Below are 26,273 nucleotides of genomic sequence, written 5' to 3' on the forward strand. Positions count from 1 at the left end.
AGCAGTATTTCCTCAAACTTCAGCATGGCTGAACTGTCAGCAGAGTAGCAAGAAGTAGTTAAACCAACCTCCAGTATGGCTCATTTTCATAGCTCTCCTCCCCCTACCATCTGCAAATTCTTGCTTTAAGTCTGCCATTTGACTGGTTCACAGGGACTGGGGGGTAGATGGGCCTGGCCTTCCCTGCTTGCCCAATCCCACTTTGAGGCTTCATGCGTTATGACTCCTCCCCCTTGCTCTGGCGTTCCAGTGTAGTAGTGCTCTCTCCAGCAGATAACCTCTCTCTGGGTGAGCTACTTTTTTTCATTTTATTTTTGAATATTTTAGCAAGGTAACAAACAGTAACCCAGAGAGTACATGTCCAAACCCCCCCTCCCACCCTACAAATTGTCAGTAATTCCTTTCTTACTCATTCGCGCGTCCTCTCACACTTAAGATAATACACAGCCATTTAGCCAACAACCCACTAAATTGGGCATGCGGCACTTCTAGTACATAACATGCCTAACATATGCAATCCAGACAGTGTCTACCCACAACTACGCCGGTATCTCTGGCTCTAGCCCCCTAGATTAGAAGTTTACACAGTGCCCCAGTTAAGTCGCCTCCGATCCCAGATGGTCTCTGACTCCCTGTGATTCTGTGTCAGAGGTGCTCTGTCCTTTATCCGCCAAGTAAGTTTGGTAAAGCCCCCAAAGGTTCTTGGGTCTACTGGTGGGGGGAGGAGTTCGCTTCAATTCTCGGACTGTGTACAACAATATATCATATTGCGTGCCCATCTTTTCGGTGTCGGTGCAGGTCCCCTCATCCAGCAGCATGCCACCACTCTGCGTGCTATCAATAATCCCATGTCCACAAGTCTACGCACAGCCTTCGGCAGCTGTTTGGTGTATCCTAGTAAAGCCATCATGGGTTCTGGTGTGATGTCAAGTTCTGCCACAGCGCTGATTTCAGCGAAAACCGTCTCCCAGAAATCCCATATTCTAGGGCATTGCCACGCTAGGTGTAGGAAATCCGCATCAGGAGCGTGACATCTCTCACAGTCTGCTGAGGTTCTAAGGCCATACCTGCAGAGCCTGGCTGGTGTATAATATATTCTATTTAGAAATTTAAAGTGAACCAGCCTATGCCGGCCATTCAACGAAAGCTTCCTAGTGTTAGTGCAGCAGTATAGCCACATGCCATCGTCCAACACTGTTTGTAAATCTAACTGCCATGCCAGTCGTGCTTTGGTGTACGTGTTTTCTCTATGTGTCTGCGCCAGTGCGTATAAATGAGACAGCAGTTTCTTGGGAGAAGTGGCTTTTATAATGTACCTGAGTTCTCTAACCTCTGGAGGCTCTGCCATATCTCCTCCTAAAAGTTCTGAAAGCGCGTGGTGGACTCTGTGAAACTGGAACCTCATCAGGAGTGATGACGATTCCAGGCCAGCTACTGCCTGCTCCCAGGTCTTGACAATTCCATCATTGAACAGGTCTCCGGTGACCTTGATGTTCATTTTCTGCAGTTCCGTTACCACTCCTTTCTCTCGGAGAGGAGGCAGCCACCGGGCCCAATCAATAGGCATAATAGGGGAGTATACAGTGCACCATGTTGTGCCTGCAAAAGACAAAACCATGCGTGAATCGTGGTCGAAATTGAGTCTAGCGTTCCAGTTCTACGGTCCGTCGGTTCGAAAATCGTATGAGGGAGTGAGAGAGGCCGGGCAAACAGAGTCTCCATTTATACATGCGGTATGTCTCGGTTTCCGTGTATCCAAGTGTGTAAGTGAGCCGCCTGCGCTACTCTGTAGTACAATTCGAGGTCTGGCGCACCAAGCCCTCCCATGGAGTAAGTTAGCGTGAGGAGTGACCATTTCGCCCGAGGCTGACCTCCTGCCCAGGCAAGTTTTATCATCAATTGTTGTAGCCGCTGGAAGAATGACTTAGGGAGGACCATCGGAATGGTTGTAAACAAGAATAAGAATCTGGGGAGTACAACCATTTTCATAATTGCAATTCGCCCCAAAAGGGACAGCGGGATCTTGCACCAGGTAGTCACATCGTCCTCCAGCTTGCTGAATGCCGTTCTATAATTAGCTCTAAATATGATCTCAGGATCTGTGAGTAGATGCACCCCTAGGTATCTGATCTCGTCAGTTGTCCATTGGAGCGGGTACTCCATGGTAGTAGGTTGTGTGATTGGAGTCAGGGGGAAGCCCAGTGACTTTGACCAGTTAACTTTTAGTCCAGATAATGCGCCAAAACGGACCACTTCCCTGAGAACCGAGGACAGGTTTACATCAGGGTCGCGGGCAAATAACAATGTGTCGTCCCCATACATTGACACCACAATCTTATAGTTTGGGAAGCTTATGCCTTCATTGCCATGGTACTCCCGCATAGCGCAGGCCAGGGGTTCTGCCACTAGGGTGTATAACAGAGGCGAGAGTGGGCAACCCTGCCTGGTGCCCCTTGTGATTGGAAAAGAGTCTGTAACCAAATCGTTCAATCTAAGTCTGGCACGCGGCCGGCAGTACAGCGCTCCTATCATTTGAAGGAAAGGTAGTCCCAGGCCCATGCGTAGCAAATGCAAAAACCACAGTTGATGGACAGAATGCAGAACAATGTCATACATTCACCCCAGTACAGAGATCTGGGCCAAACCTTCATCATGAACGTCCATTCCACTGAGTCGAAGGCTTTTTCCATGTCAAGAAAAACCGCCAACACCTTCCTATCCTGTCGGACATGCTGTATCATGCCTAGAACTGTCTGAATATTATACGACAAGTTCCTGCTTGGGATAAATCCCGCCTGCTCTGGGGCCACCAGTGTGAGTGCCAGGAGTGCCAGCCAGGTGGCCAACACTTTGGGAAATAGTTTTGCATCGACATTGAGTAAGGAGAGAGGCCTGTATGAACTGCACTCCTCCCTAGTTTTGCCCGGCTTCAATATCGTCACAACAAGAGCCTCTCTCATTGATTCCGGCATCTCTCTGGGTGAGCTCCTTATCACTTCATCTAAGCAGCCTGGCTAATTCTGTTAACTCTGACCAATCTGAGAAGACCTAAGTCAAAACAAATGGATTCCCTTGGGTTGTGTACAAGAAAAGCTGGGAATTAGCTATAACACAGTAAAATTTACATCACACACGTTAAGAACTTAAACAATATTAAAATTAAGAGTACAAAACAGTTTAATGAAACATTAAAAATAGCATACGGTACACTTCAAAATAATATCCAAAGATAATTAAAAGCACATTTATAATTTTGTGACCTGCACAAAAATATACGACAGACAAAACTAAATTGTAAAACGTAGGGCTTGAAAATTACAAAGCGTACATTCACAGTAAAAGTTTCAAGCAACCCTGGTGTTATAACCTCACAATCTTATATACATCGGGGAGGAAAGTATGAATTGTACATGAACTTGCGTCGACGCGTTTCGGTGGATGTGCATATGATTAGGTTCCACCTTTGTCAAGACTGTTATATTCGTTGTCTGTCATACAGATAGATCTTCATTGATCTCCTGTAGGTTTCCTATACGTGATCCCTTCTGTATTTTATAGTAGCTGTGGTGTTACACTTCTGGTCAGGAATATAAAATAGACCTGAGAAACTCACTCAATATAAGGGGATAACTTGATATGAAGAATATATGTAGAGGCGCGGTGTGCTGCCTGGTCTTAGTTGCGTGCTCGGGTGTTTCAGATCATTTAGGTAAAAATTCCTCTCACTTGCTAACAGACACCCGTAGTGAAGCCACGCTACTGCTCAAACAGGGGATATTTTTACCTAAATGATCTGAAACACCCGAGCACGCAACTAAGACCAGGCAGCACACCGCGCCTCTACATATATTCTTCATATCAAGTTATCCCCTTATATTGAGTGAGTTTCTCAGGTCTATTTTATATTCCTGACCAGAAGTGTAACACGACGTTTGTTAATCACAGCGGTCGTATAATCGCACAAAAGTGTCCACCTATTGACGGACTAGAACTATTTCCTCAATCCTCTACGGAATAGGAATTGTACGAATAACCTGCAGATGGTATAAACTTCACATCCCCAAAACCACAGCTACTATAAAATACAGAAGGGATCACGTATAGGAAACCTACAGGAGATCAATGAAGATCTATCTGTATGACGTTTTACAATTTAGTTTTGTCTGTCGTATATTTTTGTGCAGGTCACAAAATTATAAATGTGCTTTTAATTATCTTTGGATATTATTTTGAAGTGTACCGTATGCTATTTTTAATGTTTCATTAAACTGTTTTGTACTCTTAATTTTAATATTGTTTAAGTTCTTAACGTGTGTGATGTAAATTTTACTGTGTTATAGCTAATTCCCAGCTTTTCTTGTACACAACCCAAGGGAATCCATTTGTTTTGACTTAGGTTTGATACCCCAATTCCCTTGTTCTCCTCAAGGGGTTCCTCTCTTTCTTTACATCAATCTGAGAAGACCACAGGAAGGCAGAATTTTGGCTTTCAGACAAGAAAGTCTTATAACTTATTTTCTGTATATTTTAGGATACATTCAACAATAGTATTTTGTTAGATTTAGCAATGCCATTCACCTAGGTCCTTGAATAATAGCTTCCTAAATTCCTAGCAATAGTTATGCATTCATAAACTATTGCCTTTTATCCAATGGGGCTAGGCATCTACAATCGGGAAACTGCAATGAGCAATTTCTCCATTACCACAGGGAATATAAAACATCTTTTTTAAGGGCCCTCCTTATAATGACATGACCCCCCCCCCCACCCATGGAACACCTAGGGGTGACTGCAGAGGTACCTAGAATGCCAAAATAGCATAGCTTATTACTTTTTAAGTGCCCCCACCATCAAAGTCGAGTTTGGGCACAATTTACAATTAATAGCAGTGCTGGAACACGGGGTTGCTTTTAAAATGATCTCAAGCTCTCAGCAGTGCACACATGTAAGTGCAGAAATGGCTGCTTGCATCTAAACTGCCATGCACTGTTATGTACTAGGGACTTAAAGGTAGTTTTAACCACCCTGCCCTAATAAATACTTGGATCTTATAGGATAGGTCATGACAATTATAGGTGTTCGATCATGTATGTATGTGTTTTCACTGTGTTTTCTATATAGCACTGGCCCTGGGCCTGGTTAGACAGCGTTCAGGGACAGTCCGAGTTAGGTACACCAGGGTCCAGGGTCCTGCTGCCTACAATATTCTGTGTTTCTTGTCATAAACATGACAAGCATGAGTTTGTGACTATGAGGGAGAATGAACGAATGAGTGACCAATTTATAAAGCGCAAATATTGCCCAAGGGCGTCAAGGTGCTAGAATGAATGAGTGAGTAAAAGTGTGAGAGTGAGTGAGAATTAGTGTGAGTAAGTGTGAATGAGTAGGAGTGAATCTGAGTGAATCTGAGCATCAATGAGGGTGATTAGTGTGTGAGTCTGCTGCTGACTGGCATGCTGGAAGCAATTCATAGCATACATATTTACCCATGGCAGCAAGCTGACTGCCATATTAGAGGCAATTCTTGGCATCAGGGTGGTCAGCTATTCAAGTTGCAAACCCTGACACACTGAAGGTAATACTTGGGTTATGGGGCACTAATAGCAATACTCAGACTATGGCATACTTAAGGTTATGCTTGGTAAAATTGGCACATGTGGCATGCTGGAGATAACGTTTTCATATGAAGTACCTGTGGTAAAATACATACCATGGAATATAGAAGTCATTCTTTCTATACCAGGCACCCATGGCAAAATGCTAAGGTTGGCAGGCTGGAGGCGATTCAGGTATATCGGCCACCCGTGACAAAATGAAATCCTTGGCCCGCTGGAGGTAATTCTTGGTACATGAACGCCCTGGTAAAATGCAGGTGTTTGCATACTAGAATTAGTTTTTGACATACGGTTCAGCCTAGGTATATGGACCAAATCAATGGAATATTTCTGGCACTGGCATATTGTAGGTAATTCTTGGCTGAGGTGGCACCCCAAAAAAATACTGGCCCTGGAACACTGGAGGTAATTATTGACATATAAAGGCACCCTTATGCCAATCTGGGAAACAAAACAGTCAAATCCTGTGGAGCATCAAGCTTCATTGACACCCCATGAAATTACTTGTATATTTAATGAGTGCCCATGCGAAGCATATGTTTTGGCATTTTATGGGAAAATTGTGCTAAAAAATACATTATTCGGCCCTATTTTGAAAAACAAATGCTTAGGGAAAAAACTCGGAAACCTCCTGGAAGAAGTAGGGATTGTTCATATTGCTCCTTTGCTAGAATTGTATGCCAAGTATTAAATCCAAACGTTAAAGATCACCAGATGGCATTGAATTTATCTGTGCAAATGATTCTAAGATCAGGACCCTTTGCAGTAGTGGCCCGTGGTGGGAGTGCTGCAGGGCACTGACGTTGGGCGGCGGAGGGGCAGTGTGGGGGGTAGTAAACTATGAATTACGGCCGATTGGAGGTAAGTAAACATATAAATAAATAAAATAAATTACGTTGCGCGTGCTGCATCGCCAAATGCGTGGCTATGTATAGCTCTGTGGCCATGTATAGATCTGTCTTTGAACACTACTGAGTGACTTCTGCCAGACTTGTTCCTAAAATCAGGGCACACTAGAAAGTGAGCTCCTTACTTTTTGCCACAGCTTTTATGCTTTAAAGTATGAGGAAGAGATGCATACCTTTGCAAGGGAAAGGGAGCCGAGATAGAGAGGGAACTCCTTCTCCATGTACAGTAACCCCTACCTGCTTCTGTGAGGCTCTTTGAACTCAGGGGCCAATTCACAAAGGTAAACATAGACCTGAAGTCTAAATTTAGACTTGAAGTCAAATATTTCATCTGAATCCAAGGTTAGACTTCAGGTCTAAACTTAGACTTCAAATCTAAACTTAGACTTCAGGTCTAACTTTACCTTTGTGAATCGGGCCCACAGTTTTTGGATGAGCCAAGATAGTAAAGAGGATTTTGTAATGAGAATCCCTAATACCAAAGTCGAGGAGGTTGGTCAGGCAATGGCAGAGTTGAGCAAATAATCTATTTAGAGGGGGAAGGCTAATAGCCAAGTGAAAACGTGTCTGATACCCAGTCCCCTCTTTGAAACACACCTTTTAACAAGCAAACAAGACCTCACTCTTTTCCAACCAAAACAGAATTTGCAATGATTTAGATACGCGTTTAGGCAACTTTAATGAAGTGCGTACTGACTACAAATTGTATTCATATATTTGGAATATATGCTCCAGTATGCAGCAATGGACCCCCGCTGCTCTCCTCCCGCTCCCCCAGAATGGGTGTGTGTCAATTGGGGCAGTGGCAACTCTTGACATTTTACATCCAACATGACTATAGTATTGTGCTGTAGATTGGCAGCACCCCTACTCTGAAAATAGCTGCAGCACCACAGAATCCTGTTGGTATTAGATAATGTTGATGTAATACTGAAGAGTTAATCAATCAATCAATTCTTCTTTATTCGGTTTAAACGATTTCAAACCATAAAAGTACATGATAAAAAGTACATAATAAAATTCCATGTTAAAATCAAACAATATACATGATTTGCTTTAAAATCAGGGCTGCCATCGCCATAAGATGAATTAAAAATGAGAATTCATATCAAATATAGGACAACAATTTAAAGCACAGATGGCGTAGTTCTAGAAGCAAACTAGTTAGTTTGTTCGATCTGCTTCGATGTATTTTTTGGCTTATTCTTCGATGATATATATATATCCCTCAAAGCATTGAGAGTATTTGATTTTTCTTCGCAGCCTTGAAACGCAGCTACACGTGTACGCTTTGCGCCGTTACTCTAAACTCAGTCGAGCAGTACCACGCACACCTCCAGGGTTCCAAACATCAAGCAAAGTAAGTATGCCTTATGTTACTCTGAGTTCTATCTTTTTGCACGTGAAATACATTTTCCTGGGGAAGCTGAAAAGAGTTTAACATGATGTGTTGATGTAATTATATTGAGTGTGAGTGTTTTTTGCCGAGTCCGGCGAAGAGAGTGGAACATTCATGTACTTCACAAGGTGTTGCAGCTGGATTGTTACTTTTTGAGAAATCTTAGTATATTAATCCAAAGTTACTCTTTCATAAATGTAAAATACACCATCCCTTTTTGTTTCAATGCATAAAGGTGTTTGAGCTAGGAAAACTCTCGAGTATGTGTTGAAACAGAATCCTTACAATAAAAACATACTCAGTAGAAGTTAGGATGTAATCAATTAACTGGGATTCAGTGATTGTTGAGTGATAATGTGAACTGTGAAAAGCATTTGCTATGTAATGAGGTAACCCAGGCACAGGTGAGAACTACTGCACCCACTTAACAACTTTAAATTCCATTCAACACAAGTGAGCAGCTATAATGATGCTCTCTCAGGTTTAGAGTGCTGCAATAATTATGCAACACACAACAGGAAACCCAGGGTAGTTCTCAAATTTTGGAAACCAGATTCTTTATATGGAGCACTCGACAGCGCCACCAACAATCTGCATCTTCTCACCTCAAATGTCTGTTTTTAGCATCGTTTTTAAGCAAAGGATTGGCACATAATTTACTTTAATCAACTTGAGGTATCCTTGTCACATTTATATCCTTTTTTTCCAACCTTCTGGGGATTTTAAAGGTACCCAGGATTTGTGCGTTTCCTTGGAGGGGATGGAGTAAATAGGAAACATATAGCAGAATTTTGAGTTTTTTGGGCATGATAGAAAAAGTGTTCCAGGTAAAATTGTCTGGGGTTTTTTCTCTAAAAATGGCATCAATGACCGGTTTGCTGTGCTAAAGTAACCATCTTCCCAGCTTTCAGGATCATGCAGAGCTGGATTAAAAAAACTAATTTCTTACTATATTTTTGGCATTTTTTAAAGAGAGAACCCATTTTTCCTACTATGTTATGTGCTCTCAACCTACTTCCAGTTTGTGGTGGAAACCAGTATGAATTCCATGGGTGACCCAGGAAAGCTATAGTTTTCTGAAAAGTCGACAAAACTCCAAATTCAGCACGGGGTCATATATATAGATCCCTTATGGTTTAACAAAGAAACTAACTGTTGAAATAAAAAAATACTGAAAATGAATAACATAAAACTGCATTTTCATCTGTAACTTTTTTGTAAAGGTAGTCGATTTACATAAGCAATAACGCTCGACTAGACTAGACCTAGGTCGACTAGACCTTTCTGATTGTAGTTCTCCAAGAACCCATGGTACCCTGAGCCAACTACTGAGGTGCATTGTACAATATTTTTTCATTCTGTACTGAGTATTGTTAGAAATGGGATTTCTGGTTGGCTAAGGCTTGCGCCAAAGCCAGGCAGGAACCACCTCTCTAGTCAGGGCAAGGGAGTTACACGTCAAGATAACCCCTGCTCACCCCCTTGGTAGCTTGGCACGAGCAGTCAGGCTTATCCTGGAGGCAATGTGTAAAGCATTTGTGCAACACACACATACAGCAGCAACACACTAGGTACACCACAAAAAGGAACTCTACACAAGGTTATATATAAAAATAGCCTTTGTATTACCATAAACACGTTAGATAATAATCACACAGATACACTATGCCACCTGGCACTGGGCAGTATTTACAGGGGATTATTTACACATGACAGGGCCACGTGGAAAAATGTCAAAACCTGCACTCTGTAGAAATAGCACTTCTAGAACATAGAATAATTGTAGCACAAAATAATACTTGTACAACACAACCAGTACCCACTAGTAAAATGTAGGTACACGCTACGCAATCCTGATCATCTTAAGTGTAGATCACGCCGGAAACCATAAACTCACTAGCATAAACTATACTAGGCAAAACAACCTCCTGATCATGAAAACACAGTTAGAAGTATCACAGGCATGAAGGCATTGCATATTACGCATGAAACACAGTAGGCAATTATCAGCATAAACGCAGTGGGCAATCACCTTACACAAGAATCACATTGGATACTGAACCCAGGCCAACTGGCCGTTCAGGTGGCTCAAATGCCCTTGGTCCACAATGTCCGGGCTGGCTGCGCACGTAGCGAAAGCAGCAAGGGAAAAGAGCAGCCTAAACGATGCAGCTGCCCACTAATTGCTGGGCAGCTGTGAAATCACAAAATGAGGCACTGGCACTCGCTGCGCCAACTCTGTCCCCCCCTTTGGACTCTAACAAAATTGGCCCCAAACGTTGCAGCTGCCTGCGCTCTCGCAGGGCAGCTGGAAAACTGCGCCAATGAAGTAAGTCCCTAGGAGCACTCTGGCACCTGAAAACAACTGGGGCCTCGTTGGGGCCCTCAAGCTCTAGGAATTTGGGGGAAAGGAGGTGTAGGCACCACTGGCTGTTGGAGCCCCCTCTGGGGCCCTTAAACAAACTGTGCCCCAACGTTGGAGTCCCACTCTGGGGACTTGGAAAACAATGGTCCCCACAATGCCAGAGCAGAGCCCAACTCACCGGGACTCCTGGGAAGCATCTCCGCTCCTCGCTGCTCCTACCAGCGTGGTCCCTTCACCTCCGAACTCCTCAGGGCAGAACAGCAGTTACTGGAGAGCTCCTACTCCTCAGGGGCTCTCTTTCCTCGGAAAGATGGCGGGGGCAGGCACCATACCACGGGGCTCTCCCTTGTACACGGGAGCCCCTCCCGCACCTTCCTGCTGGCTTCACCCCTCCAGCCGGGTTCAGTTTCCGGCTCTCTTTGGCTCACAGTAGCGCGGGGTGGGCTCCCGTCCGCTTCCTGTCTTCGTCCCAGTACTTATGGGTCGCCGCAGGCAGCGTGGGGGCCCTCCGCATTTCACTGGCTTCTTCTGCCGGCAGGATGCAACACGGGGCCACACGAGGGGTAGGCTTCCTCAGAAATGAATATACAATCCCTGGCGGCAGGCTGCAGGCAATACGGGGTAGGATCCCGTTAATTACATACACGATCCATGGCGGGGTGGGCACCCGCAAGAGCATGAAAAAGCTGGCACAAGGTCTCTGGCGAGGTGGGAACCCGCTAGGGATAGAATAAATGGCAAATCTGCGGGTTGGGCACCAATGCGGAAATCAGCCAGAAAAGCAGGGATCCCACGTGGTGCAGCTTCACGCTACAGTTCAGAGATAGAAGCGCTGCTCCTCTTGGCCTCACAACAAAGCGCTCCTTAAAAAATGGACCATACTGCTCTTTTCCACAGAATAAAGCACCTCATGGCACTTGGTTCCTCAAGGTCCAGAGAAACTCTCTTCAGAAGGTGGGGGGCAAAGGCTGGGCCCAGGGGCCAGCTCACAGCGTCCTCCAGCAGGGAGGCAGTCCCCATTGGTGGTACCTCCTGGCTCCCAGCAGCAGCAGGCCCCCCACAAGATAGGATCAGTGAGAACAACATACATGGGGTCACAGCCCCTTTTTATACACATTTTTCCTTTGTCTAACCTGAAGGGAAAGGGGAGAACCAGTTACAACTGGTTCTTGAGCACTTTGGTTCTTGAGCACTTTGTTTTGCTCAGCCCCTCTCTCTATTCACAGGACAGGCTAGGGACATCAGGTGCATCACAGGGGGCGGAGCCAGCATTGTGGAGGGAAGGCACAGCCCTATTCAGGTCACAGGTGCACTCCTCCCTCCCATCTACAGGCAGATCTCCCCATTCACCACCGGGCAGACCCATTCTGACTCCTGGAGCCAGGCACACCAGCCAGCTCCGGCCAATCACAAGCCAGACAGTCAATTCACAATCACTGCACAGACATACCAACTTCTAAAAGGGGCACTTCCACACTAGACACAATAAATATGCGCACACCGTAGTGCAGCATTTAATCTCACGAGTTCGCACATACCAAACTCGCCCCTGCACTCCCCACACATCAGGAACTACCGTGGACACACTCATTCCCCATACATTCCTATGGGAGGGCAGGCCAATCTCACCACACGCACTCAGACTGCGCTCACACCTTACACTGGGACATAGTCTTGAAGTGCGCAGAAGCCAAAAACAACTAACATCAGGTCCCAATTAAAAGCAAAAGGTTTAGGGGTGAACCTGCCAAAAGAGCCAAGTCCAACAAGTATAGACTAACTCATATGGTGAAATGTAAAATGAAAATGGATATCAAAAAAACTTACTTATTTCTGAGATGGGCACATGATAAGGAGTTTAGAAACAGTGGTTATTTGTATATCTCGGAATTTCTGTGTGCCTGTACTAGCATATCATTTAGATGGTATTTTTAAAAATGTCTTCTTTCTAACACACTGGCTTGCATTTGGAAGTCATAAATGCAGTGAATTCCAATTGGTAATAAAAACGGTCGTATTGAATGCTCCCACATGTCTTCCAATAAAAATGGCACCTCACATGTGTGGGTAGGACTAGTGTGCACAACAGGAACCGGTCCTAAACACAACATGGACGCATCACAATGTGCTGTATAGCAAGTATGCTAGCACTCTTTGCTACTTTTAGTCAAAACAGTGATAGACCAAACCACAGAACTCTTCTATCAGAGTTATCGTACCGCTATTATAATCCCCACAGAGTGACTTGAACTTCACCCTGTCCCTCACAGGGAGCCAATGCAGCGCCTTGAGCGCAGGGCGAGCAGATTGATGTCTGGGGATATCCGTCAGAAGCCTGGCAGCCGCATTCTGCACTTGCTGCAGTTTGTTCATGGTAGATTCTGGAGCACCCAGGAACAACACGTTGCTGAAATCCAGCCGCGAGATGATAAGCCCCTGGATGAGAAGTCTCCTAGTGGCCGCTGGGAGCAGCGGTAGAATCTTCCGAGCCGAGCGTTCTCCACAACCGCCAGCAGGGCGGTGTCAGTCCCCTGACCGGGACGGAAGCCGGTTTGGGAGTCACCTAAGAGGGAATTGGCCTCCAAGAAGTCCGACAGGCGGCTGTTGACCAGCTTCTCAGCGATCTTACTAAGGCCCGGCAGCAGCGAGAAAGGCCTGAAGTTGGCGAGGTCGGCGGGGTCCAGATTAGGTTTTTTTAAAAGGGCCTTCACGACCGCCCCTTTCCAACTGGGGGGTACTACCCCTTGAGTGAGGGACAAGTTTATAAGGTCAGTCACTGGGCCACCAATGGTAGATGCCACCTGTTTTAGATATTTAACAGGTACCGGATCTTTCGGGGAGCCACTCTTCATGGTCCTCAAAATCAAGAGAACTTCCTCCATGGTAACAGTACCAAAGGAGGTCATCTCCACAGTAGGTGTCTTAACTTTGTAAGATATATAAAAGTTCAGCCTCTTTGTGATCTATTAATTAAGATTGAACAAATTGGCTGTCACAGTTGCCTTTGCTGACAATTTCTTTATTATTAATTATTATTCTGAGTTTTATATAGCGCCTGGTTACCAGAAAGGCATCCCAGCGCTCACCAGGGAATGAAACTACAGAGTAATGGGGGGGTTAAGCAGAAAACAGAAAAGTTTTTAAAAGCTTGCGGAACCGAAGCAAACTGGCTTCCGAGCGAAGTTGTAGGGGAAGAGAATTCCACAGAGTGGCTACGTTTATAGAGAACCTTCTGCCACCAGTTCTTACCTTCTTCACCCTCCCAACCTGCAAAAGGTGTTGGTGGTCAGACCGGAGAGAGCGGAGGGCTTTGTAGGGCTGAACCATCTTCCCCAGAATAGGTGGACCTGCCCCCTGCAGGACTTTATGAGCGATACAGAGTGACTTGAACTTCACCCTGTCCCTCACAGGGAGCCAATGCAGCGCCTTGAGCGCAGGGCGAGCAGATTGATGTCTGGGGATATCCGTCAGAAGCCTGGCAGCCGCATTCTGCACTTGCTGCAGTTTGTTCATGGTAGATTCTGGAGCACCCAGGAACAACACGTTGCTGAAATCCAGCCACGAGATGATAAGCCCCTGGATGAGAAGTCTCCTAGTGGCCGCTGGGAGCAGCGGTAGAATCTTCCGAGCCGAGCGGAGCAGGCCAAAGCACACGCCAGCAGTCTTTTTGGCATGGGTTTTAAACGACAGGTCCTGCTCAAGCCAAACCCCGAGGCTCTTAATCTCCTGCTTGGGGGTGGGTACAGGTCCAAGGCAGTCGGGCCAGCTGCTGGGAGACAGAGATGGAGAAGAATTTCCCAGCAGCATCAGCTCCGTCTTGGAGCCGTTGAGCTTTGGTGCTGAGCTGCACATCCATGTGTAGATCTTCTCCAGACACGAGTGCAGCCGGTCAGGATGGTGAGCCGACTGGGAAAGGCCTACCACCAACTGAGTATCATCAGCATAACTGATGATTTTGATACCCAGCGGCAGTACCACACTCTCCAGGGGGGCCATATAGACGTTGAATAACGTATGGCTCAATGAAGAGCCCTGTGGCACACCACACTGGAGAGGGATTGAAGATGATTTTTCAGGGCCTTCCCATACCTCGAATGTGCGACCTTCCAAGAAGGAAGCAAACCACTTGAGGGCCAAACCGGTGATCCCCACCCCTGCCAGCCGTTGGAGAAGCACCTGATGGTCCACGGTGTCAAAAGCAGCACTGAGGTCCAGGAGGATCACTGCCACTGATCCCCCTGAATCCAAAATGCTCCTAGCGTTCTCCACAACCGCCAGCAGGGCGGTGTCAGTCCCCTGACCGGGACGGAAGCCGGTTTGGGAGTCACCTAAGAGGGAATTGGCCTCCAAGAAGTCCGACAGGCGGCTGTTGACCAGCTTCTCAGCGATCTTACTAAGGCCCGGCAGCAGTGAGAAAGGCCTGAAGTTGGCGAGGTCGGCGGGGTCCAGATTAGGTTTTTTTAAAAGGGCCTTCACGACCGCCCCTTTCCAACTGGGGGGTACTACCCCTTGAGTGAGGGACAAGTTTATAAGGTCAGTCACTGGGCCACCAATGGTAGATGCCACCTGTTTTAGATATTTAACAGGTACCGGATCTTTCGGGGAGCCACTCTTCATGGTCCTCAAAATCAAGAGAACTTCCTCCATGGTAACAGTACCAAAGGAGGTCAGCTCCACTGATCGCATCCTACCCTGCGGACCAGGGATATCACCCGGGGAAGATACCTCACCTGGGCGGGGAAGGGAAGCCAGTATATTATCAATTTTTGTTTTAAAAAAGGACGCCAGTTCTGTGCATTTTTTGCGTGGGTCCTCATGGATGATCGGGGGTTCGGGAATGTTCAGTAATTCCTTGATAACTCTGAATGATTCTTTAGAAGAGTTGGCCGCGGAACCTATTCTCTCTTCAAAGAATCCAGATTTTGCCACACAAATGGCGGATTTGTATATACTCAGGGCCTCCCGATAATCCTTCCGCTTCGTTTCACACCAGTCCTTCCTCCAGGACCGCTCTAGCCTCTTGCATCCCTTCCTTAGGGATCTCAATTCGGGCGTATACCACGGCGCCGAACCCACTCTCTTCCCCTTCATAAGTTGTTTCTTTTTGGGAAGAAGGATATCTAACGAGTCCGTAAGCCAAGTGTGTGCATTCGCTTCCGCGACTAACGGGTTAGAACCAGGAGGGGGCCGCGTTGCCTCCAGATGTGCCGACCAGGTGTCAATTGAGAGCCTCGACCAGGCTCTTTCCAAAGTGTGGACCCTTGGGACCATTGCAGCTAGATTATCAAATTGCCACACTGCGGACACCAAGAAATGGTCTGTCCAGGGCAGGGGCAGCGCCGGAGATGGAATAAAGTGGCCCAGGTTAGAGAATATGGGGTCAAGCAGGTGACCCTTCTCATGGGTCGCCCCCGGGTTGGCCAGAGTGATTCCAAACGCTTTGAGATCATCCAACAGATCTACTCCCGGGGCGTTAGAGGGGTCGTCAAGATGGATATTAAAATCCCCAAGAGCCACAAAGTTGGTGGCTGAGGAAGCAAGAAGAGTCGTTGTTTCTAGGAAGGAAATGGGGAAATTTCCCAGAGAGCCAGGCGGGCGATAAATCAACAGGCCCGTCAGAGACACCGTAGATGACAAGCGGAGGGTGAACTGACAGCTCTCACAATCAGCCACCCCTCCGTTCTGAACCTTACAAGCAAGCGTGTCTCTAAAGAGGATAGCAACTCCTCCTCCCCTCCCCACAGGTCTATCTAGGTAGGATATAAGATAGCCTGAAGGGAGTGCTCTGACCATATCAGGGCCCGAGCTGGGGGAAAGCCAGGTCTCGGTGAGAAACAGCACATCGAGCTCGTGGTCCAGAATGAGAGAATTAATCTCAATGGCGTGACTCGGCAATGACCGGCAATTCAATAGCGCCATGGAAAGAGCAGACTTCACAGCCACAGAATTATGACCGGTAATACAGGCTCTGCACGGTAGAAATGGAGTAGTTACCTCTAGTGCGAAACAGCAGGTGGAAGGGTGGGACGGACGATAGGACAGGAGAGCCTCCCTCTCATAATGATACCTATTGGTAGGTGGCGCCGAGGAGATGGGCATAGTGACAGGCCCTAAGCCCGTCCGGGCCCGGACGGGCACAGACGGGCTGAACTCTGGCGTAACTCCGGCGTCATTACGGCGTCCCCACTGCGCGTGGCCGCTGCGCGTCAGCATGGCTGCCTAAGTAGTCAGCGAGCAAGATCAACAAAGGACTACTACCACACTGCTCTCCCTCACCAAAGATGGCCGCCTCGAGACAGGGCGAAGGACCCGCAAAGCGCGGTGAGTTTGCCTATTAGAGTGCGAGTAAAGGGTGACAGAGGTGGGGGTATGTGGGCCAGGCTTTAAGAACAAGGTAAAAGTGCCTAAAACAATTTTTAAATTAAATAGAAAAAACGGGAAGTTAAAAGCAGCGGAGCTGCCACCACACACACGGTACCACAATAGCGCCACACGCTGGAAAGAACGCGCTGCCAAACTTGCCTGCCTAAGTAGTCAGCGAGCAAGATCAACAAAGGACTACTACCACACTGCTCTCCCTCACCAAAGATGGCCGCCTCGAGACAGGGCGAAGGACCCGCAAAGCGCGGTGAGTTTGCCTATTAGAGTGCGAGTAAAGGGTGACAGAGGTGGGGGTATGTGGGCCAGGCTTTAAGAACAAGGTAAAAGTGCCTAAAACAATTTTTAAATTAAATAGAAAAAACGGGAAGTTAAAAGCAGCGGAGCTGCCACCACACACACGCTACCACAATAGCGCCACACGCTGGAAAGAACGCGCTGCCAAACTTGCCTGCCTAAGTAGTCAGCGAGCAAGATCAACAAAGGACTACTACCACACTGCTCTCCCTCACCAAAGATGGCCGCCTCGAGACAGGGCGAAGGACCCGCAAAGCGCTGTGAGTTTGCCTATTAGAGTGCGAGTAAAGGGTGACAGAGGTGGGGGTATGTGGGCCAGGCTTTAAGAACAAGGTAAAAGTGCCTAAAACAATTTTTAAATTAAATAGAAAAAACGGGAAGTTAAAAGCAGCGGAGCTGCCACCACACACACGCTACCACAATAGCGCCACACGCTGGAAAGAACGCGCTGCCAAACTTGCCTGCCTAAGTAGTCAGCGAGCAAGATCAACAAAGGACTACTACCACACTGCTCTCCCTCACCAAAGATGGCCGCCTCGAGACAGGGCGAAGGACCCGCAAAGCGCGGTGAGTTTGCCTATTAGAGTGCGAGTAAAGGGTGACAGAGGTGGGGGTATGTGGGCCAGGCTTTAAGAACAAGGTAAAAGTGCCTAAAACAATTTTTAAATTAAATAGAAAAAACGGGAAGTTAAAAGCAGCGGAGCTGCCACCACACACACGCTACCACAATAGCGCCACACGCTGGAAAGAACGCGCTGCCAGGCAGCAGATATTTTTCAAATAAATTATAAGTTTACTGTCAGATTCAGCTTTTCAAGCTCTGCCCCATGCGACTTTGACCCTTTCCTCTGCCACACCTTGACCCCAATTTATGTATTCTTGGAGTAAAGTATTCCAGTTCCAGCCCTGAATTTTACCTGATTCACTTTTTGCAAGATACTTCATCAACCATGAATAGGGGTAAATTAAACTTTGAAAAGTGGCAAATTACTGATTGTATTGTTTTGCAGTTTTAAAATCAACCTACACATTTGAAACAGATTGTATTGGACTCTATAGTTTATAAATGTTAAAATATTATCTAACTCAGAGAACTTTGTAACAGGTAGCACGTAGACTGACATCTATCGTATTGAAAATCTTTTGAGTGAGGTAGAACTTCTTCTCAAGTAAAAGCACTGAACATGTGTGGTGGGTATGAAAGTCACAGACTGGTTGAGTGTGTATATGTGGACTTTGAGGCAGAGTTTTAGCAATTAGCAATTAGGATATTTGTGGCCTAATCACAAAGGTACCTTTATGACCGAATGTAGCATTTTTAGGTCTGCCAGGATTTCCCAAAATGATTCCTGACAGAGGTAAATGCATTTATTATGGTACAGTCTCCATAATGAGTGCAGTGAACTCAAGGATTTGAAAGTAGAGGCTCCAGGGCCTAATGTGACTTAGAAGTTGGGGTATGCCAACATGTATATTTTTGGGCATCAACTAACTTTGATTGGACTGAAATATGCCCTGAAAGAGGTCACATATTTACTTCCTTCAATGGCTGGATTAACTTGTTTTCCAGAATGAAAAAGGGAGCATATCACCCCACACTTGCTGGTTGTTGTAAAGGAAGGTATTTCTCCTTGGAGAAACTGTTTTACCTGTGGAGGTAATAAAATGTGAAATTGCACATTCCTCTGTGTTGGCTTCTCAGCTAAAGATAGCACCGCACAGTGGGATCTTGTAAGACCTGCCAACTGACATTATCCGCAGTACACCCGGAAGCCTACACTTAGCACAACATTTCAGGGGTACTACTAGGACTCTACTTTTATTTTCATTAAATGAGCTCTTTAGTAATATTGTAAGGAAGGACTTTTTGACTTTTGTTGATTGAAAATGTTGGCTTTGAATTTTAATGTCAAATATGGATAGCCAGATATGCATATACTATAAATATACCAGGACATTCTTGTGAGCTTGCATTTTAGCTTCAGATTTGTAGACAGAATCAAAGTATAATCAGTCCTGCTTGGGGTAGGAATCTGTAATGCAATTCATGAAAGCTGTGAGGCTCTGGAAAAGTGGAGCATTTAGCCTTTGCAGTAAAAAGTTATACTGAAAAAAGTGGCTTACTGGAGCCACTCTGCATTGGGTAAAGTTATTTTTCATTGTTATCCTTGATAGACGAGGGTTTCAATCAGGACCTCCTTCCTCATTTTTGATAATGAATCAGACATTGAAGATTTTTAGGCTTAAATGTCTGACAATAGCCTTTTCTCAACTGTGCACTTCAGTACTGGCTCTATGGATGAATGAGTGGTTGTGTGCGTACTTGTATGGGTCTGTGAATTGGTACGTGGGTATGTGGGTGGGTACATGAGAGGAGTGAGTGGGTACATGAGTGCTTCTGTGGATGATGTCATCAGTGATGTCACTGACCCGGTCATGAGTGATGTAATTTGTGAGATCATAAGCAGTGTACTGCGGAGGCGTAAGTTATAGCTAGTAAAACTTATTATAACTGCTGAATTTGACTGGTTTTGTACGAGTGCAATGTGAGCCTAACAATAATGTCCCTGTGACCTTAGATTTTTCTAGAGAATTTTAAAGGTTTTTTATTCTATTTCCTAAGAATAATGCCCTTGTAACATTTGTTTTTTTCAGTGAATTTCTAAAGTTTTGTATGTATTTTTCTAACTATATTGTCCCTGTATGCTTTGTTTTTTAAGTGAATTTCTAAGGTTCTTTAAATATTATTTCCAAACTGTAATCTATAACCTTTGAGAGTGAGTGTGTGAGTGAGTGCATAATTGTCTCAGTGGGTGTGTGAGGGAGTGCATGAGTGTCTCAACAGGAATGTGAGTGGGTGTTTGAGTGTCTGTATGGGTCTCTGAGTGGCTTCAAATGTGCCTCACAGAGTGTGTGAGTGGGTGCGTGAGTATCTAAGTGGATTAGTGAGTGAGTGCATGAGTGTCTGTGTAGGTTTATATGTTTTTGAGTGAGTATCTCAGTAGGTCTGTGAGAAGGTGTGAGGTTTATGGGTCTGTGAGTGGATGCATGAGTGTCTGAGTGGGTGTACTTGACTGAGTGGGTCTGTGAGTGGGTGCTTAAGTGTCTGAATAGGTCTGGAAGTGGCTATGTGAGTGGCTGTAGGGGTCTGGGAGTGGGTGCATGAGTGTCTGAGTGCATCTGTGACAGGGCTGGGCCGGTTCTAATGGGCTGGAGGCAGAGTGCCGGTTTTGCAGCTGTGGGGACCAGTTTTGTCATTGGGGTCTGGTTTCACAGCCGTAGCAAAATAAAAGTGGCAGCAGCGCTTGCCACTAGAGCTTCCCAGTAGCACAACAACCCCCCCCCCCCGAGCTGGTCGAGTTGAATTGTCTGAGCTGGTTTCTCTTCCCAGTCCAGCCGTGGTCTGCGGGAGAGTGTTTGAGTATCTGTGTGGGTATTTGTGGGTGTGTCAGTAACTGTGTGAGTGACTCAGCTACAAAGGAACCACACCTGCACTTCTATCCAACAGGAGTCCACAGTTTTTCACAAAATATCTACCCAAGTGGATTTCTTTCTACTGGTTAAATACTAGGTGCTACCTCCTTGGGTAAATGGCCAGTATGTATTTCACACTACAGCTGCATAATGGAGCACATAAAAATGTCACCACTGACCTTGTGTGTGTTTTGGCAATGCTTTTCCTGGTGCATCTTTACCCACAATTATCTCATACCATGAATCATCCTATAGAGAACACAACAAGGCTACAAAGACGTGACTCTCAACCAAACAACAGTCCTTCTTCTTAACTAAATGACGTCAGTGCTTCTATGTTTGTTGGACATAACCTCATATTCCTCTGCTTCAAGAATGGGCCACCAAAACAGGCAGATGACCACTTGTTAAGCTGGCAATCATCCTGACAAAAGGCAGTAAGACCTTTGAATACTACTAAGGTGAACAGGGACAAACAGGGCTTTATCCAAGTGAATTGCACATTTGCGTACTCTTAGTAATTTAAAGGGAGAACCATGAATGAAATCCAGTATTTGTAAAGGGCATAATTATCCAAGGCTGTCAAGGTGCTGGAGGCTGTCAGGAAGATTAAGCAAGCTATTGCCCAGAGTCACATGGTGCTGGGATAATCTGCCGCTGGGGATCGAACTGTGAACCCAGTGACCTGGAGTCAGGCACCCTGGCCGCTGCGCCACACCTCTTCCACAATGGACTGTGCTCCCACCAAGAGAGGACAAGAAAGAACGCACTCATCACAGTCACATATAAATTGCTCTCCAATAGATAAACAATATAGTCACCTCCCCAAAAGATTTTAGATCATTTTTTAATATGGAATTGCTGAGAAAACACAGTTGTTTTGCCTTTGCCAAGGCCAGGAGTTGGGTTCATCTGTCTTTTACAGAAGTAGCCCTGGTAGTTTCAGGCAGCAGACTTGCAGCTTTCAAATATTTATTCAATGTTATGGGGCCACAAGCAGAGGGGGGCCCCTGACCAATAGGTTACAGGGTGCCACCCAAAAGCATAACAGCTACCTCCAAAATGTGTCATATTCTTGTCCTACAAAGCACTACACTTTAAAATTCAAGACAGACATTTTCTTTCCTATGGAGTGAGAGCTGGCTAAATCAACCCACTGGTGTGGACCATATCCCTTAACACTTCCTTTCCAGTCCTTCTGTAAATTTCATTCACTTGGCTGCCATCTGTCCTGGGGCTACAGGAAGATGGAGTAGGCCTGCCTGGTATTCCTTACTGACCTGCTCTCTTAGAAGCCCAGTTTGATTTACCCAGTCCCCATCCTGGCCTGTGTTTTGCAGATGCAGAGCTAACCCATCAGACAAACTCTGCCTCTATGCAGGCCACTTATCACCTCATCAAAGCAGTTTGGCTAAGCCTGTTAAGGCTGGCCAATCAGGGGAGGCTGTTACAAGGCTGCATTTTGGCTCACAGAAAAAAAGGCCTATAACTTCTTTTTGTATTAATTAGGATAAATTCAACAATTACCAATCTTTCAAATACTTTAACTATTATTTTAGCTTACTGTAGTCAATAGTTACACTGTATTATAATATTCACATGTTACCCTATAGAGCTCAAAGTGCTACTATGGGGAACAACAGAATTGGTAATCTTACCGCCCTAGAACATATAAAACATCTATTAAATAGGCCTAGGCAGAGTTTGTGGAGTTGCGCTATGAAGAACTCCACAAAGTGACCATAAAAAGACTGCTGTGCACAGTTCCACAAGCAGCAACGTGTGTGTTCCATGCAGCGCGAACAGCACCATGCGCAGCACAAGAGGTTGCGGCTTCTTTAAGCCACTAAAGTAGATGTTCTACTCAAGCAGCAGCTTCCTCAACGCAAACAGCAGGTTCTCTAGCTTTGGATTTTCCTCTCTTGAAAATGTAATGTTGGCAAGCGAGGAAAAAAACTCCACTCTGCTTCACGAAGTGGAGATTTTCAGACCTCTGCGTGCTCCGCAGAGCACAGAGTGTGAAAAACTGTGCTTACTCTGCAAATGGAGTGAAGTTCATCATCCAGGCATACTATTAAATTGTCTGTGCTTATTTTTGCATTGCACCTACTCTGCGGGCATATAGTGTAGACCTTAGAGGTGACTTATATTTAAAAGTAAGGTAGTTTAATACTTTAGAAGTACCTTTAAATCCCAAATCAAATCTGCATGTAATTTTAATTCAAAAGCAGTTTGTAAAGCAGGTTTTGACAGGGAACACAGCAGTGCACGAATAAGCACCACCAAGTTGCTGATCCTCTAAACCTACATGCTGTACCATATACTGTAGACTTACAGGTAGGTTGCGAGTGTCAATTGTTATTACACCTGATTACTATATAAATTTTTAGCCAGAGCACTGGCCCTAGGCCTGGCTATTAGAGCCCAGGGCCCTGTCAGAATCAGTTACCACCAGTATCAGTCAAAATATGGGGGTGATTGGGGCAAAAAGGATGACTTTCTCTTATCACAATAACTGAATGAGGGAGGGGGCAGCACAGCCCTTCTCCCCGGGGCCAAATTCAGTCTCGGGGAACCCATCTCGGAGGCCCAACCATGTGTCCCAGGGCACCAGGTGTTCAGGATGGAAATCACGGAGAGCCTCTAGGCCCCCGTTGTCCCATTCGGCATCCTGCCTCCTGCCGGAGCCAGCATTGCTCTTGAATGCAGGGAGCTGCTGGAAATGTAGCTCCTCGCATGCAAGAGCAATAGTTTCCTTTCCTGCCTTCATGACAACAGGCAGGGAAAGAGATGAAACCTACGCTTTCAGCAAGCGGGAGAATTAAGCTGAGAGTTTGCTTTTGCTTGGTGGAAAAAGCAAAATAAAACAACTATGTCCCAGGGGTGCGTACCCTGGGACATAGCAGAACCCAGCCCTGGGTGTGGCAGTCCCCAGGGTCAATATTGGCTCCAGGGGTAGGAGGGTGTGTTTTTGGCAAAGGAGGGGTGGTGGTCCCTAGGGTCGGGGGTCCATGCAGACTCCATCCTTATTGTAGTCCTGGGGAGGTGGGGGCCCCTCGAGTTCTGAGGAGAGTCTGTGTGGCCCCCCATATTATTTAAACATAAGCCCTGAGGGGTGGTCCCCGGGCCATAACTAAGCCCGATTAGGGGGGTCCCCACTCCTTTATTAAAGGTAGCAAGCCCCCAGAACCTGGCACACACAGGGATTCATGAAAAACAAACGCAGGATACTGCACTTGTGTTTTTTTTTATTCACACCAATATTCATACATTTTACCATGAATTCAAACAAAAAATTATTTTTTGCTCTTGCAGAGTCCCTCTTGGACACCAGCACCAGAACAAGAAGGTCTAGGTATTTGTCCCTGCTCTCTTTTCTTTTTTTCAGCATTTACTTTTAAAACTCAACTGAAGTTGAGTCCCAAGATGGCTGACAACACTTCCAGGTTGAAATGTTGTGAGCCAATCAGAGCTCTGCAGATTTCTGCACAAGCTTGTTATTATTTGCAAAGTAGTCACAGTCTCATACTTACAAATTTGGATTTCCTTTAATATCTCCCAAACTATTGAATAGATTTACACCAAATAATGGAAAAGCACAATCTGTGGAACAAAAGCTAGCTTTCTGCTAAATTTGGTGTAGTTGGTCTTGCAGTTCTGACTGCAGGCGTGTCTAAAAGTCACTGGAAATTAACATGGGAAACACAATTTTTTCAACTTCTTTTTTTTCCTAGGACCCCACTTGATGGATCTCCCTTAAACTTTCTATGTGCAACTAGAACTACAGGATCACTTTTTGGGGAGAAATTCGTGAAGATTTGTGAAACGACACCAAAGCTATTGGCAGGTCAAAAAACTGTTTATCTATAGAAACGTGGTCCTAACTATAACTACATACTGGCTTTAAAAAAAGCCATAGAAACTAACTGAAAAAATAAACAGGGATGTTATTGTTAGGTTCACGTTTTACACACAAATTAATAAAAAAAATAGCACTAATAGTTGTACTTGTATTAAGAAACTAGAACTCATGGCCTAAAATTACTTAATGGCACAATTGATATTTTCTCAGATTGATCACTGGCATTGGCCACACCCCTACCCCATAAGAGACAACCCAATCTACCTGCCCCTTAGTGGATGACAGGACTATATATTTTTTTTAAATAATGGAGTTGGTCTGGCACATCCTGACACCAAAACCCACTCTCACCCCTAAAGCCTCGTCTTTCTGCTCTCCTCGGCCTATTACAATCCATCCTAAATGCAAGAGAGATGATATTTCATTCTTTTAGATGCTGTTTTTCCATAAAGACCGGGAGAGTGGGGCCCATAGACAAATAAGAATGAAACCAAGGTCAATGGGAGCCCTGACATGGGGATTCCCATTGATCTTGGTACCATCAATTCATGTTGCATGCACTAAGCCCAGCCACATGAGTGGTTCAGTTTTTTTATCAGGATAAGTGGAGCAATGCTGGATGGTAGCAATTATTTGGATTCCTCCTGATTCCGGAAGTTTCCATCACAGAAATGCAAGGAAAAGGCGTGACTTCAGGCAAACTTTGCAGGGCACTGTGGGTATGAGAACATCATGGGATCCACCCTAGGCACACCACCCTGGAGTCCTCTGGTTGTCCTGCTTTAAAAAATGTCTGTGGTTCATAGGTTTGAGTGAGTTGTGCAACAGCATGTCCTAGGAATACCACAGCAATTTCACTTGCTTATCTATCAATTTAGTGCTTTGGGGACTTTTGTGTCATAGTCAAAAGTGGGGAACAATTCATATCAAGGGATATTTTGCACCTATGAGCAGTAAGAAATCTGTGGCTCCCCACAGATTCCAGAACTTTCCGCCATAGAAATGTGAGAAAAATGTGTTTTTCTAGTCAAGTTTTAAGGATTGCAAGGGAAGAAGGGTAGAAACATTCTGGTGAGAGCCACACAATTCACCCAACCCTGGTTTTCCCCAGGTGCCTAGTTTAAAAAAAACTTACAGGTTTGATAGGTTTTCTTAGGTGCCGACTGATCTATGGACCAAAACCCACAACTCACATTTTGAAAAAGAGGGTCAGTTTTGAGTGGAAAATATGTGTCCTGTTGCATTTTGGGACGTGTCCTGCCACAAGCACTAGTCCTACCTTCCCAAGTCAGATATCATTTTTAACTGGAGACTTGGGAGAATGCTGGGTGGAAGGACGCTTGTGGCTCCCTACAGATTCCAGAACATTCCATCACGGAAATCTTAGGGAATGTGTTTTTTCAGGCAAAGTTAGTGGTTTGCAATGGATTCTGTCTAAGAAAAAGCTGGGTGAAAGCCCTGCAAGTCACACCACCCTGAAGTCCCCCCAGTGTCTAATTAAACATAAATTACATGTCAGGATCAGCTTAAATCAGCTTTGAGTGGTAAATCTGATGTGTCTATGTTGCACTTTGAGCCACTTCCTGTCACAGGCACTAGGCCTACCGACACAAGTGAGGTATCATATTATCTGGGGACTTGGGGGAATGTTGAGTGGAAGGAATTCTGCGGCTCCCCACAGATTTCAGAACCTACCATCACAGAAATGTGAGGAATTTTTATTTTATTTAAAGTTTGAGTTTTCCAAGACATTGTGGATAAAACACCTGGTGAGAGCCATGCAAGTCACCCCACTCTGCATTTGCCCAGATGCCTAGGGGCCCATTAGGATGGCGGGCGGATCGCCCCCACCAGGCCGGTGGTAGCCACTGCCGGCCTGGCGGGGGCGATCCGCCCACCATCCGTGCCGGAATGACCTTCCGCCATATTAGTTTGGCTGGGGGGACCGCGGGGGACGGAAACATTGTCCGACGCT

The 26,273-nt window shown here is 45.6% G+C and overlaps 1 protein-coding gene across 1 annotated transcript in view; it reads left to right on the forward strand.

The window, feature by feature from the left end:
* The window catches only part of ZMAT4 (zinc finger matrin-type 4), a 2,083,246-nt gene that overhangs the window by 2,004,850 nt on the left and 52,123 nt on the right, over positions 1 to 26,273 (forward strand). Inside the window, exon 6 of the mRNA XM_086943563.1 lies at positions 7,787 to 7,883. Coding sequence (XP_086799689.1) covers positions 7,787 to 7,883 — 97 coding nt within the window. The remainder of the gene's footprint in view (positions 1 to 7,786; positions 7,884 to 26,273) is intronic.

This window comes from Lissotriton vulgaris, chromosome 11, assembly GCF_964263255.1.
Source record: "Lissotriton vulgaris chromosome 11, aLisVul1.2, whole genome shotgun sequence".
Classification (NCBI taxonomy): Eukaryota; Metazoa; Chordata; class Amphibia; order Caudata; family Salamandridae; genus Lissotriton; species Lissotriton vulgaris.